General features: G+C 39.7%; 3 protein-coding genes and 2 long non-coding RNA genes across 5 annotated transcripts; 2 read left to right on the top strand and 3 right to left on the bottom strand.

Moving 5' to 3' along the window:
• The first annotated feature begins 58 nt into the window (after positions 1 to 58).
• On the top strand, positions 59 to 1,147 carry LOC113468872. Its single transcript, XR_003392466.1, has 2 exons — positions 59 to 386; positions 811 to 1,147. It is a non-coding gene; the product is annotated as an uncharacterized LOC113468872 (long non-coding RNA).
• A 508-nt stretch (positions 1,148 to 1,655) lies between these two features.
• Positions 1,656 to 3,650, bottom strand: LOC103512731 (zinc finger protein 578-like). The gene is made up of 4 exons (XM_026826127.1): positions 3,532 to 3,650; positions 3,344 to 3,427; positions 2,852 to 3,272; positions 1,656 to 2,058 (listed from the first exon to the last, which is right to left on the bottom strand). Exons 1-4 carry the CDS (start codon positions 3,641 to 3,643, stop codon positions 1,656 to 1,658), a joined length of 1,020 nt encoding a protein of 339 aa, XP_026681928.1. The 5' UTR covers positions 3,644 to 3,650.
• Positions 3,651 to 3,668: 18 nt separating this feature from the next.
• LOC113468871 lies at positions 3,669 to 6,061 on the bottom strand. The gene is made up of 3 exons (XR_003392465.1): positions 5,929 to 6,061; positions 3,965 to 4,037; positions 3,669 to 3,802 (listed from the first exon to the last, which is right to left on the bottom strand). It is a non-coding gene; the product is annotated as an uncharacterized LOC113468871 (long non-coding RNA).
• Positions 6,062 to 13,761: 7,700 nt separating this feature from the next.
• Positions 13,762 to 15,804, bottom strand: LOC103512730. The gene is made up of 3 exons (XM_017445523.2): positions 15,402 to 15,804; positions 13,943 to 14,064; positions 13,762 to 13,895 (listed from the first exon to the last, which is right to left on the bottom strand). Exons 1-3 carry the CDS (start codon positions 15,602 to 15,604, stop codon positions 13,762 to 13,764), a joined length of 459 nt encoding a protein of 152 aa, XP_017301012.1. The 5' UTR covers positions 15,605 to 15,804.
• Positions 15,805 to 16,178: 374 nt separating this feature from the next.
• LOC113468877 (type-2 histone deacetylase 2-like) lies at positions 16,179 to 18,177 on the top strand. Its single transcript, XM_026826138.1, has 4 exons — positions 16,179 to 16,219; positions 16,542 to 17,120; positions 17,268 to 17,590; positions 17,793 to 18,177. The coding sequence occupies exons 1-4, from the start codon at positions 16,179 to 16,181 to the stop codon at positions 17,828 to 17,830; spliced, it is 981 nt and encodes a 326-aa protein (XP_026681939.1). The 3' UTR covers positions 17,831 to 18,177.
• Positions 18,178 to 18,498: the final 321 nt, after the last annotated feature.

Below are 18,498 nucleotides of genomic sequence, written 5' to 3'. Positions count from 1 at the left end.
GTTCGGAAAGTAATGAGACTGAATTTTTAATATTTTTTTCATTAGACTTGGTCAGCTTTCTCATTGCAATTTTATGTACTTAGAGTAATTTACTACTCTGTTCGGAAAGTAATGAGACTGAATTTTTTATATTTTTTTTCATTAGACTTGCCTAATTTTCGACATGATCTCCTTAAAAGTAATTGCCTTGGGAGTTCATACATCGCTGTAAACGGATTTCCACACTTCGTAGCAGTGCTGGTACTCCGATTCCTAGATCGCCTCCAGCTGGTCGGTTATGGTCGTTCTTATGTTGTCCAGTGTCCCATGGTGACGTCCGTTGAGCTGATTTTTCAACTTTTGGAGGAGGAAAATATCACACGGACTCAAATCTTGTGAATATGGAGGTTGAGGGGCTGCAGGTATGTTTTTATTGGCCAAATCCTAGGTCACAATCATTGCCGTGTGACAAGGCGCGTTAGCACACAGCTATCCTTGATGTTCAGCCTCACTCTATGGACCCTTTTTCAAAGTCTTTCGAGCACATCCTTGTAGAAGTGTTGATTTACAGTCTGCCCTTGAGGTACAAACTCTTTGTGGACCATTCCATGACTGTCAAAGAACACAATCATCTGATACCGGTAGTTGAAGGCCGTCCACAGCGAGGTTCATCTTCAAGCCTCTCTCTCCCATCAGAAAACTCTTTGAACTACCGGAAAACTTGTATCCTCGATAAAATAACATCCCCATAAGCTTGTTATAACTTCTGGAAAGTATCGGTCGCGAAATGTCCAAGCCTGAGACAAAAGCGAATCGCACAACGCTATGGAGGTTGAGGGGCCGCAGGTAAGTTTTTATTGGCCAAATCCTAGGTCACAGTCATTGCCGTGTGACAAGGCGCGTTAGCACCCAGTTATTCTTGATGTTCAGCGTCACTCTATGGACCCTTTTTCAAAGTCTTTCGAGCACATCCTTGTAGAAGTGTTCATTTACAGTTTGCCCTTGAGGTACAAACTCTGGACCATTCCATGACTGTCAAAGAACACAATCATCTGATACCGGTAGTTGAAGGCCGTCCACAGCGAGGTTCATCTTCAAGCCTCTCTCTCCCATCAGAAAACTCTTTGAACTACCGGAAAACTTGTAGCCTCGATAAAATAACATCCCCGTAAGCTTGTTATAACTTCTGGAAAGTATCGGTCGCGAAATGCCCCAGCCTGAGACAAAAGCGAATCGCACAACGCTGGCCCAAGTGAATATCACTCGGTTTTTTTCGACGCACCCCCAAAACACGGTTTACTAGAAATGACGTAGAAGGCAAACTTGTAGAGATAAGTAATGACAAATTGAGCTTCAATTACAATCTAACATGAACGTTGGTTCCTCTCTGTCAGGAGGTGGCAGGGATGCCAGGTCTCCACGCGCCACATGCTTCCGCAAATGCCGCCTGAATGCGTCCCGATTGGTAAACAATGTCCCGCACACCTGACAAACATCCGGGTCGGGACGGTTACTGAATCCCAAGCAACGTAGCTGGAAAAAAAGCTGAAAAAAGTCCATGTGTTAGGTATGAAACTGAAACAATGCCATTATCTTTTCCCAAACAAGGTTTGTACGTTACTCACCCCCGGTGACGTCCGTTGAGCTGATTTTTCAACTTTTGGAGGAGGAAAATATCACACGGACTCAAATCTTGTGAATATGGAGGTTGTCGGTTCCTCTCTGTCAGGAGGTGGCAGGGATGCCAGGTCTCCACGCGCCACATGCTTCCGCAAATGCCGCCTGAATGCGTCCCGATTTGTAAACAATGTCCCGCACACCTGACAAACATCCGGGTCGGGACGGTTGTGTATGTTCAGATGCCGCTTGTACGAACTCAAATGATAGAAGGGCCGATCACAGTAGGGGCATTTCAGTGAGGGAGGGCCGTTGTGAATCTCAAGGTGCTTCTTGAGTGAGGATGGACGGGAGAAGGTTTTACCGCATATCATACAGAGGGAACGCTGCTCACCATCCCCGGAGTGCGAACGCTCGTGAGTGTAACATGTGGTACGCGAGTTGAAGATCTTCTTGCAGTACCTGGTAGGAGGGAGAAGTTGAAATTTAAAGTTTGAACGTTTAGAAAAATTATTTTCCTTGCCATGCAGAAGGTCCCGGGTTTGATTCCCACCATCGACAAAAAATTTGTACTCGTTTTTCGATTGCAAATATTTCAATGGGATACTTTCTGGTGTTCTTGTGTTGACCCAGCACCACCATCCCCGGAGTGCGAACGCTCGTGAGTGTAACATGTGGTACGCGAGTTGAAGATCTTCTTGCAGTACCTGGTAGGAGGGAGAAGGTGAAATTTAAAGTTTGAACGTTTAGAAAAATTATTTTCCTTGCCATGCAGAAGGTCCCGGGTTCGATTTCCACCATTGACAAAAAATTTGTACTCTTTTTTTGATTGCAAATATTTCAATGGGAAGTATTGTGTCTCTTCTACGGGATGGCATACTATTCATCTTAAAAAAAAATCTAATGATTTGATTGATTTTAAAGGTATAGAAAAATATACTTAAGGGAAGGATTCAAATGCCCTGTTTGATGAACTTTGCATTCCATGTAAAGTGTTCCATGTATGTAAGTTATTCACTGCTTTTTTTTCTCTCTCAGAATATTCAAGTCTTCCTTGAACCTTCCAATTTAGAAATAGGTAAGCATTTTACTGTAGGTACATATGTTTCAATGTTTCATACACAAGTGTGTCTACATTATTATTTTTTTTTTTTTTTAGAATTACCTGTGGTGTGAGACCTCAATAGAATTTTCTTCCCTAAATCCTTCTCTCATTTAACAGATACTTCCTCTCTCAAGCCATTTAGAAACTTACCGACAAGCATAACATCTATGAATTGCATTCTGTGCCTCATCTGCTGGTTGCATGTGAATGGTCAGTAGATGTACTTTCAGATAGCTCTTCCGAAAGAATCCCTTGTTACACAGATGACATGTGAAGCTGCGGATGTTCAAATGTCTCCCTTTCATATGGCGCACCAAGTCTGCCTTGGAATAGAACGACTGGAAACACAGACCACATGTAACATCCCTTTCACCAGTGTGAGTCTTCACGTGGTAAGCCAAGTGGGACTTGTTTAGGAACCGCTGTTCACACAAATCACATGGGAACGGCCGTAGACTGATATCCATATGTTTGCATTGCTTGTGACGTCCAAGTGCTTGATGTGTGCCAAATGACATGTCACATTCATCACACTGAAATGATTTATCGCCATGCACTGTTGTGATATGAGCTTCTAATTTTAAACCCATTAAGAAAAAGAAGTAATTTTTATTCCAGTAGTCCAAAATAAAAGAGAGGAGCATGCATTAAAAGATATTGTACATTGGTTTTGTTTTTTACTCGTCTTGGATTCCTCTTCCTCATCCTCAGGTTCCTCTTTAACATGTTCTGTTAACATGTCTATGGGAACAACTTTAACATCACCGTTGTCAGAGACATAGGTCATCGTTGTGGTAGACGAGCTATCCTTAGGCGTTCCTCTTTAACATGTTCTGTTAACATGTCTATGGGAACAACTTTAACATCACCGTTGTCAGAGACATAGGTCATTGTTGTGGTAGACGAGCTATCCTTGGGCTTTTTTTCTTTTTTGCGCCCCATATTGTTATTCTAAGGCATGTTCTGTTAACATGTCTATGGGAACAACTTTAACATCACCGTTGTCAGAGACATAGGTCATCGTTGTGGTAGACGAGCTATCCTTGGGCTTTTTTTCTTTTTTGCGCCCCATATTGTTATTCTAAGTGTTCTCCTCAAAACCTCAAGTAGTGTGTTGACGTTGGTTCAATGTTTTTTATTTCATTGTATTTTTTCTGTGTTGATATAGGCTGTCCTGGAACAGATAATTATGGAAACAAGGGATAAAACATGTGATTAAAATGGCCTAGGTATCAAGTTAGTAAAGATACTTAAAAGTTAGACCTCAAGTAGTGTGTTGACGTTGGTTCAATGTTTTTTATTTCATTGTATTTTTTCTGTGTTGATATAGGCTGTCCTGTAACAGATAGTTTTGGAAACAAGGGATAAAACATGTGATTAAAATGGCCTAGGTATCAAGTTAGTAAAGACACTTAAAAGTTTAAACAGTCATTTTATACACATTTTAAGCTTTGGCCCATAGTTTCTGACAAATGCTTATTCTCATTATTATTATTATTTTTTAAAGATGAGTGTTCCACCACCGTTTTTATTTCGTAGCAATGAAACAACTGCTACATTAGACGCATTGTGAACAAATATTGGTAATTATGCAGAAGTCACATCCATGGAAAAGAAAAGCTCCTATTTATGACTTTTAAATAAAATAGCATTTTTCTTCATCTAAAGATTGAGAGAAGGAAACTGAATAGGATCCAAGGTAATTATGCAGAAGTCACATCCATGGAAAAGAAAAGCTCCTTTTTGTATTTAACCTAATCCTATAATAACACTAATCACTGATTCACTGCTCTAATAATTGTGAAAACTCCTTCTTGTGTTTAACCTAACCCTATAATAACACTGGTCACTACTTGTTTGTGCCAGTTCCTTTGGTAGCAATATTCCACGGACGTAACTAAATACCTTTGGCTGTGACTAAATACCAAATATAAAATACCTTTGGCTGTCGACTCAATTTGAACTTTGCTAGTGCCTATTTCACCTTTTATTGGGTAGGTACTGGTTTCTGAGACTACCTTTTGATCACTTTCCTGTCTCGTAGTCAAGTAAAGGATTTATTATTTATTAATGAATTTACTCGAGCTGATCTTAGGTAATTAGGTAAGTATTTGTTAAAAGAGTAATCAAATATCAAATCCACTCTATGAACTTATCTATCATATTTCAATTAACATTTAACTTATCACTTTTCACTTCTTCTTCTTTTATCACATCACCCAAAAATCCCAAAATCAAAAGAGATAAGAGATAAAGAGAATCCTTAAATTATTCCTTTTCCTTTTTTACTTTTTTTAAATTTCTCCTCCAGAGTCTCCAGACAGAGTTGCCAGACGCCACTAACCTCCAGATTCCTCAGAACTCACTCCTCCAGAAAACACAGACGGGTAACGGCAACAGGGTAACTAAACCTAGAATCGCCCTGTAACTATTTGAATATGCAATGTGCACATTACGAGTTTTTAGTGGAGATGTCTAAAATGGAGCAGTTGCAAATGAGTAAAAATTATAAATAAATGGTCGATTCCTATGTAAAAAGTTGGGAAAAATCCAAATCTGAGGTCAAAACTCTGTGAAAACTCCTTCTTGTGTTTAACCTAACCCTATAATAACACTGGTCACTACTTGTTTGTGCCAGTTCCTTTGGTAGCAATATTCCAAGGACGTGACTTCTGCACAAGTACCCAAATATTTTTTTCCTACTTTTATTTAGTTCAGAAATGTTCTATTCCCATGTGATTCACATGTTATTTAAACAAGACAATCAAATCATGAGTTATTAGTGGTGAAGTGGGGAGTGTCTTCATAACTTCTGTGGGTTTTATAGCATTACCAAGTGTCTCCTTTGCTGTTATGTCCCATTTATCCAATCTTTTACAGTTATAAGGCCACCACTGGTTGCTAGAGTAAGTACCTACTCAATAAATTTGAACTCAGGAAACTGAGTGGATCCTGAACTTTGAGCACAGAACCAAAAAAACTTTGACCCCACCAGAAATTTATGTTCTGAGACCTGCAGCGTGCAAGCTGAGAATGAGAGCCACTTGTCATCTTTGTTGCATATTCAAAAGTTATTCAGTATTCACTAGAAAATAGTGGGAAGCTACACATTTATTTGTAGAGAGTCTTTAGTATTTATGAAGAAACACCCTTTGAGCTTAGCCCAATCTCAAGCATCACTTTAAAATGGAGCTCTTGTCTTGACTCTGCTGATTAAGCTATATTACCTTACATTCCGCTCTCGACGTATAGAATACAGACAGGCCAAGGTAGTGGTTTGAACAGCATTATTATCATTCGAGACTTCACAAAATGATACAGAACTTTCCTCAAAACTTGGAAAATGGGGGTATGGGGAATTATTTTTAACTTTCCTTTTCCTGAAATCCTGAAAAGACAAGAGTGAAAAGCTGAAAAGATTTTTCGAATTTTTTGATGCACAAGTGAGAACATAGCAACCATTGTTTGGCAACCTCTTATGCGCTTGCACCACAATATTTCGATGGGTGCCCAAACAGTTTCCCTAACCTAGTGCGCGTCCAAAACCGAGTCCCGACCATTTGTGACCCTCGCCTAGAACTAGAATCGACTAAAGAGAAAATTAACAAACCATGCCAATGAGCATAGAAGCGTCCTCAACGGAGTCTTGACCATAGTACCGACCCTCGCAGTTCGCAGAAAATCAAGAAATAGATCAGTTGCGCTTATTTGGGTGATGTTTCAAAGTCATAGAGCAGGAAAAATGAGGACCAACGGAATTTTTGTTTTTCTTCTACGACTTCGAGATGTGTACCTTGGTGGCTCATCAAAGGTTATACGTTAGTCGTTAGAGAATCGTTTTCCTCGGTCGATTATGCACGCATCATTGCTTCCTGTAGTCCGCTCTCTCCTAATAAACACATTCCTTGGTGTTTCAAACAAATTACCACGTCCCCCGAAGTCCTCTTTTGTTTGTTCTGTTGTATAAGGGTAACAAATTTGTACATTGTTTTCACAAGACATACCCGTTTCCTGTCATAAAAACCAAGTCTATTGTTGATTTTGTTGTTGGTCATTTGGTGTTTGCTTGTTCTCACTTGTTTCTTTTGGTTGAATGAGGGGACCGGTTGTAAATTCGTCAACTTTTTCGCGCGTTTAAAAGGTCTTTGGAATTTCTCGACTCTTGAGAGTCAATGGTTGAGTGTCATTTCTTCAGGAAAATAGAGAGTTAAAATGTAGCTTTTTCGGCGATTTTTGTATTTAATATATCCGGCCCGGGATTAGAGATATATTCGATATCCGAGTGTTGGTTTACCGGGAATTTTGAGAAGAAATTCATGGAATAAGTCGCACCGAATGAGTGTCTTTGCTAACTTTGTTCTGTAGCCTATTGAACTGTGCCGAGCAAATCTTCCTTGCAGGCAGCACTAGTGTATTGTGTTAGTGCGCATGCGTTTCTGCTCATTTCTTTTAATCTGACGGATCTTTGAACTTTTTCATTAGAAGGGCAAATAAAAATTGATTTTTCGAGTTTTTAGAGACACATTTTCGGGGTTTTGACTTCAGATTTCAATTCTTCACAACTCTTTACGTAGGGGTTGACCTTTTAGTCACAATTTTTACCCAAATGTAACAGTTTTATTATAGACAATCCAAAATATTGTTTTGGACCTCACGTATACTTTTTGACCCTGCCGTAAATCAAACCCGATCTTCCTGAGAGCTAGACCACTTGACCACTAACTCGTAAATAATTAGCTAATGAGCTTTGTGCTGGCATGACTTGCACTTGCAACAGAGGACCGACTGCTTGACTACTTTGATTCTCACTTACACTTGCCTATCTTATATATAGTCTGGTGTCTGAGACATGAAATGCCAGATGCAGCATCAAGTACTTCTCTGAAACCTAAACATTAGCAACTGTGTAGGTACATGTTTCCAACTGCCGTAAATCAAACCCGATCTTCCTGAGAGCTAGACCACTTGACCACTAACTCGTAAATAATTAGCTAATGAGCTTTGTGCTGGCATGGCTTGCTCTTGCAACAGAGGACTGACTGCTTGACTACTTTGATTCTCACTTACACTTGCCTATCTTATTATATAGTCTGGTGTCTGAGACATGAAATGCCAGTTGCAGCATCAAGTACTTCTCTAAAGCCTAAACATTAGCAACTGTGTAGGTACATGTTTCCATTTTTTTTACACTTCTCTTAGAGATGTTTTTCTTGTATTTCCTTTCCTGATAGTAGAGATTGCCCTAGTACGCATTAGTCAACAACAGGTGCCGTTCCCCTAAAAATACGCTGAATAATTTCAGCAACAGTAAACTTGCTAAGTATTTGCTACTGAGAGATTGCCCTAGTGCTTAGGACACCTTTGATAGTAGGTAATACTATTATAAACAGCAGGTTTTCCAGCTTTCAGTGAACTAGTAAAGGCTAGCAGCAGTGGCAGCATCCGATTGCGCCAAACTTAAAAGTTCCACTGGATATCGATTTAAAAAAATCTCAGCAACAGTAAACTTGCTAAGTATTTGCTACTGAGAGATTGCCCTAGTGCTTAGGACACCTTTGATAGTATTAGGTAATACTATTATAAGCAGCAGGTTTTCCAGCTTTCAGTGAACTAGTAAAGGCTAGCAGCAGTGGCAGCATCCGATTGCGCCCAACTTAAAAGTTCCACTGGATATCGATTCCTTCAAAAGTACTCCAATAGAGAGAGCCATTTCAAAATTTACACATCTCCTAAAGCACGTAGAAAAGATTATCTCTTACTCTTAATGAGTCTGGAATCTGGCAGAACTGACGGTATTCCTATTTGCAGTGGGGATATTACATGAATTTGAAGGTTTGGAGTCCTGGACTTAACCCTTGAATGGACTGATGGTCTTTTCGCCCACGTATGACAAAAACATTAAAAGTACACATATAGGTATCGACTGATGGTCTTTTCGCCCACGTATGACAAAAACATTAAAAGTACACATAGGTATCAGAAGTAGGGAAACACGAATTTGGTGTTATATGTACATGAAGTAGGGGACATGCTGAGTGTTATATAACGAACATTATCCCATCAGGATAAAATCCGCCCCGGGCGGGAATCGTACCCGCGGCCTAGCGCTTACAAGGCAGACGCGCTACCAACTAAGCTAACTAGGCTAGGTGTATGCACTTTGCTCAAGAAGGGATCTAACTTTTCTCTGGGATGTCGTAGGTTTCATGCTATTCAACTCATCTTCTCCAACACGACTTTTTCCCCCGGAATTTTCAACTTTTGCTGTTCCCCTCAGAGAAATGGGGACCTTGTGGTTCTTTAAGTCACGAACTAAGCTAACTAGGCTAGGTGTATGAACTTTGCTCAAGAAGGGATCTAACTTTTCTCTGGGATGTCGTAGGTTTCATGCTATTCAACTCATCTTCTCTAATACGACTTTTTCCCCCGGAAATTTCAACTTTTGCTGTTCCTCTCAGAGAAATGGGGACGTTGTGGTTCTTTAAGTCACAAATATTTTGTAATTACCTCATTCCTCAGCTCTTACGTGTGTCATATTTTACTCCTACGTTAATTTTAACATTCTCTGCAGCTGTACAAATTTCCACAAAATTCAACAGATCACCCTTCTTCTCAAGTTTCCCTAATCATGGAAACTCAGTTTCTTGTACACCGTATACTTCTACTTCTACATTTTCTACTTAAAAAGAGTTCTTTAAGTTTTTATTATTCTTATACGTGAATTGTGCAGGGTCCGAAGTGTGAGGTTCCCCTTGGTACCTTCCCCCCTATCAAGTTCTAGCTAGATCTTTTGTTTAAATTTAAGAGAATCATCGTCTTAGCCTAGACTGCCTAGAGGCAGCAGCTCAAACTACGAAGAACTCCTGACTCCAAAATTCGCTCTTCCCACCCGCAGACAAAAAAGACTTACCGCGTTTGTCTCTTTTTTTGGTGCGCTAGGATTGTTCCAAATCGAAACTCTTTTTTTGTTTTTTTTTTTTTTTTTTTTTTTTTTTTTTTTTTTTTTTTTTTTTAAGAGGTTTGACAGAGGGAACTTTAACTGCTATGGTCTTATCGTCCCGAAATCGAGGAGAGAAGGAAGACAGGATAGGAGAAAGCCAGCCGTTCCGAGAACGAACATTATCCCATCAGGATAAAATCCGCCCCGGGCGGGAATCGAACCCGCGGCCTAGCGCTTACAAGGCAGACGCGCTACCAACTAAGCTAACTAGGCTAGGTGTATGAACTTTGCTCAAGAAGGGATCTAACTTTTCTCTGGGATGTCGTAGGTTTCATGCTATTCAACTCATCTTCTCTAATACGACTTTTTCCCCCGGAAATTTCAACTTTTGCTGTTCCTCTCAGAGAAATGGGGACGTTGTGGTTCTTTAAGTCACAAATATTTTGTAATTACCTCATTCCTCAGCTCTTACGTGTGTCATATTTTACTCCTACGTTAATTTTAACATTCTCTGCAGCTGTACAAATTTCCACAAAATTCAACAGATTTCATCACCCTTCTTCTCAAGTTTCCCTAATCATGGAAACTCAGTTTCTTGTACACCGTATACTTCTACTTCTACATTTTCTACATAAAAAGAGTTCTTTAAGTTTTTATTATTCTTATACGTGAATTGTGCAGGGTCCAAAGTGTGAGGTTCCCCTCGGTACCTTCCCCCCTATCAAGTTCTAGCTAGATCTTTTGTTTAAATTTAAGAGAATCATAGCCTAGAGGTAGCAGCTCAAACTACGAAGAACTCCTGACTCCAAAATTCGCTCTTCCCACCCGCAGACAAAAAAGACTTACCGCGTTTGTCTCTTTTTTTGGTGCGCTAGGATTGTTCCAAATCGAAACTCATAGGGAAAATAATTCGTGGAATGATTCTCTGAAGTCCATTCCTCTGTGGAATGGACTTCTACGCTCAGAAAAAATAAATCCAGCCTAACAATTTTAACAGTTAAAATTGTGGCATACAAAGTCCTTCGTTAAATCATTACATAGGTCTTACGGGTTACAAGTTCCATGAGTGTGGTCTCCCAACGCATCGAGCACCGAGGACCCTGTACGCTTCTCTCTCTCGGTATATCTATGGAGTGTAGTTTTTTGTAGACGTCATTTCCGTCAGTGTGCCCCTCTTGTCTCAACTTCCGCTCTTCCCCTTCCATGCCAACAAACGTCCTCACATTGAGAATTTCATTCATTCAACACACACACACAACCTTGGTTCATTCATTCATGGGATTGGAGATTGTTCTGCCTTCATTCAGTTTCATTCTCGCTCAGGCCCTCGTGCTAAGCTCTTCCATAGTGAACGACCGCGCGTGTGTTTTCATTGATAAATACTGAGAAAATCTTCACATTTATTTACCTGTTTTGTAATTTACTGTTTTCGTTATTTACCTATTTGTAATTTACTGTTTTCCTAGTGTTTTTTTCGCCCGTTTGACAAATGTTTGTGTAACGTCCGTTTTTTTTCGTCGCTTGTCCAACGTAAATCTTTGACCGGACGTCCAATAACTCTTCGCTGTCGCTTTTCATTCGTGTTATTTATTCACCTTCTTCCGTTCGTGTGAACACTGTTTTGACATTGTGTTTTTGCTTTCGAAAAGTGTGTGCGAAATCTTTTTCGTGCTAGTTTTTTCTCCGAAATCCGTCGGTTGTTTTTCTTTCGGTTTATATTTAGAAAAATTCTGACCGAAATCTAAATATTTACTTTTTCATTCATAATTTTCTGTAGTGTGTTGTTCTCTTTTTGGCACCGAGCTGTTTAATGTTAACATTTTCAAGACGGATTGGTTCAAGTGTCTCTTTTATTCTCGATTGGGTACGTATTGTCTTGTCATATCTAACATACTACAAAAATGTGCATATTATGATGACTGGGATGTACATATTTTGCCTAAACCAACCTAGGTTCCGATTGTGATATGAGTATTGAGTACCAACAGGTTCTGATATCCAGGTTCATCCTTCTGTGTTCTATGTTGGGTTTAACCATTTCCTTGTTTGTTGTCTAACCAAAATAACCAGAACTAATAGTCAACTTGGGTACAATGCTGAAATACAAGTGCGCTATGGAAAACTCCTATCCGTATATATGTAGGTGTGTCCAAACATAGTCGACCGGCCATCGATAGACATTGACCTATGGCTACCGACAGGGTGTATCTATGTTGTCGAGGCAGTTTGGACGGTTCAGTCGACATCGATCGACGGCCGGTCGACTATGTGTGGACTGTGGACACACCTTATCCATCACTCATATCAGCACATTCAATGAACCTTGAGGAAACCTCGAAGACAGCATGAGTGGATTAGTAGTTTAGTACGTTTCTTGCTTGGATATTGAGAACGGCTGTAGTGATAACAAACCTAATGCAGACCAACAGCTAGTCTGCTGTGTTCTAGTCTTAGGTGATCCAAATAGCAAACGTTATGTAGAATGAGCCAATGATCCACACACTACTGGTAGAAGCTATACATAGATAACATAGGAACATAATTGGATATTGAGAACGGCTGTAGTGATAACAAACCTAATGCAGACCAACAGCTAGTCTGCTGTGTTCTAGTCTTAGGTGATCCAAATACCGAACGTTATGTAGAATGAGTGAGCCAATGAACCACACACTGCTGGTAGAACCTATACATAGATAACATAGGAACATAGCTATGTATATAATGTGTGTAGCAGTGTACTTATGACTCTTTAAAATGTGAAAATGTGTGTATCTTGTTCTGTCAATTTCGTGCCTTTTGTTAAAACTCCCTCGCCTCACTCTCACTGCCCGATAGAATCTGTAAAGTCCAAACCGCAATATATTTTGGTCATCCTATATCTACTAATCAATTCATTAGTGACCTCCTTGAAACGTTGCTTCAAAGATAATCTGAGAGTATCAATAGCAAAATTAGCACTGGGAACAAGCTGGCCCGAGGCATTGGAAGCGAGATGAAATCCTATATCAATAGCTCCGAGATATGAGCGGGATGGGATATACATATATGAGCGGGATCAAAATTAGCACTGGGAACAAGCTGGCCCGAGGCATTGGAAGCGAGATGAAATCCTATATCAATAGCTCCGAGATATGAGCGGGATATACATATATGAGCGGGATGCGGGGATCTCTCGATTCAAATGAATGGCTCGATAATTATACTCATGCGGACGTAATTGAGAGTTGAGGACCTCCGGGAGCCCTTTTCCTTCCGTCGCAGAGATTTGAGATGTGGATTGACCGCTCTGAGATTCAAGGTTTCAGGATAGATTTGAGTAAAGGACTCGCTCCGAGGTTCCAGGAGAGATTTGAGATGTGGATTGACCGCTCTGAGATTCGAGGTTTCAGGATAGAATTGAGTAGAGGACTCGCTCCAAGGTTCCAGGAGAGATTCGAGATGTGGATTGATCGCTCTGAGATTCAAGGTTTCAGGATAGATTTGAGTAGAGGACTCGCTCCGAGGTTCCAGGAAGAGAAATTTGACTAAAAATAGCTCCTGTCCCCCTCCCCCTGATGAACATGACGTCGTCTTTGACAGAAAACGTTGTTTTCAAATTAATCAAGACTCAAGACGTCAACTGAAATCATTAGAGCAGGATTTCTGGGAACGTCAACAGATTTTGTGATCTTTGGCAAACTAGGCTTCTTTTTCTGAAATTACACTGAAGGAGATTCGAAAGGGGAAAATGCTGGTTTTCTTCAACCGTTGAATTCCGATGAAAATCGTCTTTGTCCGTACCAAATCACACTGAATGATACTACCAAATTGGTCTACATGGAAGGTACTAAATTGGTCGATAATCACCTGAATGTTGATATTGTTGATCGTCCTCAGAGTCAATAAGATAACAAGGTGAACTTTCAACATTGATCATGCCGATTTTCTTCATCCGTGTTACACGATGTTCCCCATGAACTCTACGATGTTTACGTCGGATATCGACTGATGACTGATCGACCAAGAGTACCAAGACGTCTGTGGACTCTGTCTGTGGTATTGATGAAGTTCCCTATTTTCTTCACAACTACTATGTTCCTCATGAACTCTATGATTTTTACGTCGGATATCGACTGATCGCTCAAGACGTCTGTAAACTCTGTAGCTCTGTATTATTGATTGTGACGAAGTTTCCTATTTTAACACAAGTGACTGATAACTGAAGGACATATAGGATAAGCAACAGGAGGAGGAACTTGTAAACGGCGAGACCGCCTAGCCAGGAGTTATCCAGGGAGGGGATAAGGTCACATCGAGACCGCCTAGCCAGGAGTTATCCAGGGAGGGGATAAGGTCACACATGAGGAGGTAGTGGAGCTTGAGGAACCAACAGAGGTAGAGCAGTTGTAGGAGAAGCTCGGCACAGACGAGAATACAGCAATATCTGGTGGGAGAAATGGAAACTATAGGAAATCGGATGGAAGGAATAGAAACCATGTCTAATAAAACCCACTAAAAAGGAATTTTAAAGGAAATTTCAATTGTGTTAAGCATATCTAATAAAACCCACTAAAAAGGAATTTTAAAGGAAATTTCAAGGTCACACATGAGGAGGTAGTGGAGCTTGAGGAACCAACACAGGTAGAGGAGTTGTAGGAGAAGCTCGGCACAGACGAGAATACAGCAATACCTGGTGGGAGAAATGGAAACTATAGGAAATCGGATGGAAGGAATAGAAACCATCTCTAATAAAACCCACTGAAAAGGAATTTTAAAGGAAATTTCAATTGTGTTAAGCATAAATGCTTGTGACACTAAAGGAAATCGGATGGAAGGAATAGAAACCATGTCTAGTAAAACCCATTAAAAAGGATTTTTAAAGGAAATTTTAATTGTGTTAAGCATATCTAATAAAACCCACTAAATGCTTGTCACAAATGTCGTCCCCCAATTATTACACCTAGATGGATTTTATGACTTGACTTGGACTCGAACCACCAACCTCCATATTCAAAGTCCAACGCGTTAACCACTGCACCATTGAGGTTGATCATAAGACTCATCAGGTGAAATAGAGGGTACGGTAAGAACGGAGGTCTTATAATAAGGAGGCTAGGATAGGAGAAAACCAGCCGTTCCGAGAACGAACTTTATCTGTTTAGGATGTATTTCGTCCCGGTCAATAATCGAACCCACGACCTAGTGCTTAGAATGCTTGCGCACTACCTTCAAACTAGGTCTAGGAATAACTAGAAGGATAGGATAGGATAGGAGAAAGCCAGCTGGTCTGATAATGATCTTATCTGTTCTTTAGGATATTCTGATAGAGGGTACGGTAAGAACGGAGGTCTTATAATAAGGAGGCTAGGATAGGAGAAAACCAGCCGTTCCGAGAACGAACTTTATCTGTTCGTTAGGTGGCTACCTTCCACTCAAGAGTCTATTATTATTATTATTATCTGTTTAGGATATATTTCGTACCGGTCAATAATCGAACCCACGCCCTAATGCTTACAATGCTTGCGCACTACCTTCAAACTAGGTCTAGAAATAACTAGAAGGATAGGATAGGATAGGAGAAAGCCAGCCGTTCTGATAATGAATCTTATCTGTTTAGGATATTCTACCCTCCAAGCAAGCTAACTAGGCTGTCTGAATGGGCTGGAAATCGAACCCGGGACTTAGCGCTTACCAATAATCGAACCCACGACCTAGCGCGTACAAAGCATGCGGGCTACCTTCTAAGCAAAATAGGCTGGCTTAAAAAGTAACAATAAATACCTGCCAAAATGTTTGGGTCTAGCTTGCAGCATTAGGAACAGCATCAGGAATACAAGGAATGAACAGTTCAGAGCCATCTTATCCGCATCTTGTTGATAATAGCAAACTTCTAGAATGACCCTGTTTATGATATTGACACCAATGTGTAGACACAACACCACTAGGATGGCCACGGCTAACTGGATGAATCTTCCGAGTCCCATGGCCGATATTTGGGCTATCTATCGTTCCTATTGATTCTGGATTTATCAAAATTTATAGGTCGCTTTCGGATGTATCAAAGTGTATGGCCGTTTTTAATTAACCTTGATTATATTGATTCTAAGGAAGAGTTTTGCTGTTCTTGTTTGGTTTCATTTCTTCTCATTGGATTACTAAAATTTTGAGTGTGAAATTGCTAATTATTTCATCCAGGTCTACACCTCGTGATATCAGAGCCTGCATTTTACTTATCTGGAATAGAAAACGGACAAAAAAATAGTTAGTACTTCATTGAGACTGATAAACTGGAATATGCACCAACTTTTTTGACCTATTAGGCGATGTCTTATCGTCCCGAAATCGAAGAGAGAAGAAGGAGAGGACAGGTGAAAGCCAGCCGTTCCGAGAACGAACCTTATCTGTTTAGGATAACTCTCCACATACACAAAAAACCCAATCCGAGGACTAGGTGTAGGGGCAAACAGCCCTAAAGGATGGGTTAGGCTTCTACGAATCAACTTACTCTCCAAGCTATCAAGGCTGTCTGCTGAATGGGACCCGCGACCTAGCACTTACATGGCAGACGTGCCTACGTTCCAAACTATCCAGGCTGGTTAGTAATAACCTAAAACTGATTATACTCACCCTTGGTTCCTCTACCTACTTATTATCAAAGTTATAGTTACCTACATAGGTTTATCTCTCACAACATAACTTAGTTACCTACTTAGATAATCTGGTGAACATACAATTTATTTGTATAGCATAATCCAGGGAAAATACTCCACACATTTTAAGGCCTTAGTAAATACCTACTAAATATCTGGTGAACATACAATTTATTTGTATAGCATAATCCAGGGAAAATACTCCACACATTTTAAGGCCTTAGTAAATACCTACTAAATACATTTATTGTGATACCTACTTATGTTTCAGCTACTGTGAGGTGTTGATAATAATCACCGTGGAGAATATAAATGATGACAACAACAATGATACCACCGTACAATGTGCCATATCAATTCAACATAAACACCTAGTCAAATCAAATGCCCTTGACTGGCAGCAACATGCTCAAGAGCAGCCAGATTCAAGGCAAGATCAAATTCTTCAAAATAATATGACACCCGGTCAAGAGCCGACAAGTTCTAATCAAACCTGGGTCACACATATCAATGGTGAAGACATTGCTAAAACTACCAACAGCAATGTAGACTTGGATGTCAGTGATGAGAACTTTCTGTGTGAAGTTGAATCAAATAACAATGAGAATGGACAATTCCCTTGTTGTGACTCAACAAGAAGCGATAGTGAAAGTGCCCCTATAGCTGTGAATGATACTGTAGACCTTGTGGAAACCAAAGTCATAGATGCATCTGAAAACTCTATTTCTGAAACTGTTCAAAAAGCTGTTGAAAATTTCAACTGTGCAAGCAATAACAATGCTGTAAACAGTAGTGGTACAAAGGAGGATAATGATGACTTTGAACTAATATCCATTGAAACAGCTTGCTCCTCTCATGCCAAACTCTCTAACAGTGATCATTCCAAGTATCCTGAATCCAGTGATGCAGACAATGCTTGCTCCTTAGCTCTACTCAATGATCTTCACAGCCTAGTAGAGAGAAAACAAGATTTATCATATGAGGAAACAGCTTGCTCCTCTCATGCCAAACTCTCAAACAGTGATCATTCCAAGTATCCTGAATCCAGTGATGCAGACAATGCTTGCTCCTTGGCTCTACTCAATGATCTTCACAGCCTAGTAGAGAGAAAACAAGATTTATCTTATGAGCATGTTCTACTGCCCAATACTTACAATCTGGACCAGTATAGCAAGCTGTTTAAGAAATGCAGCAACTACAAGAAATTACCCAATGAGTATGTGAATCACAACATAAGGAGAAACAAGTTGCTTGTCAATTGGATGTCACATAATTGTGTTCATATTGAATGGAATATTGTTGATCAAGTGTCTGACCAAGATTGGATTGGACTCTACAGATTAGGTAAGTGTTCATAATCTTTATCTCTATTCATATTCACTCACTAAGTACCTAAGTACTTAGGTAAGCATTTCATTTCAAAGCATCACTAAGATTTCTCTCCCATGCAAATCATCTCTCTAAAACCTATCCATCAAAACTCATATTGAATGGAATATTGTTGATCAAGTGTCTGACCAAGATTGGATTGGACTCTACAGATTAGGTAAGTGTTCATAATCTTTATCTGTATTCACTCACTAAGTACCTAAGTAGGTAAGCATTTCATTTCAAAGCATCACTAAGATTTCTCTCCCATGCAAATCATCTCTCTAAAACCTATCCATCAAAACTTTTTGCACTGAATGTTGTTAAAATCTGAATCTGAATGTTGTTGCCTGCATAAGTGAGCAGCCTTTCAAGTGTTAATCAGCCAATATTAAGCTTCAAACTTCATGTTCATAACCATCAGACTTCAATAACTCCGTGTAATCTCGAAATTCAATTCATTCAAGTAACTCTGGGATCTAATTTTAAACCCATTAAGAAAAAGAAGTAATTTTTATTCCAGTAGTCCAAAATAAAAGAGAGGAGCATGCATTAAAAGATATTGTCATTAACCATCAAAACTTTTTGCACTGAATGTTGTTAAAATCTGAATCTGAATGTTGTTGCCTGCATAAGTGAGCAGCCTTTCAAGTGTTAATCTGCCAATATTAAGCTTCAAACTTCATGTTCATAACCATCAGACTTCAAAAACTCCGTGTAATCTCAAAATTCAATTCATTCAAGTAACTCTGGGATCTAATTTTAAACCCATTAAGAAAAAGAAGTAATTTTTATTCCAGTAGTCCAAAATAAAAGAGAGGAGCATGCATTAAAAGATATTGTCTTTCCCTGTCGCGTAT

This window comes from Diaphorina citri, unplaced genomic scaffold (assembly GCF_000475195.1).
Source record: "Diaphorina citri unplaced genomic scaffold, Diaci psyllid genome assembly version 1.1 scaffold878, whole genome shotgun sequence".
NCBI lineage: Eukaryota > Metazoa > Arthropoda > Insecta > Hemiptera > Psyllidae > Diaphorina > Diaphorina citri.
Note: the sequence above shows the minus strand (reverse complement) of the source record. Positions and strands in the feature narration are given on the sequence as shown.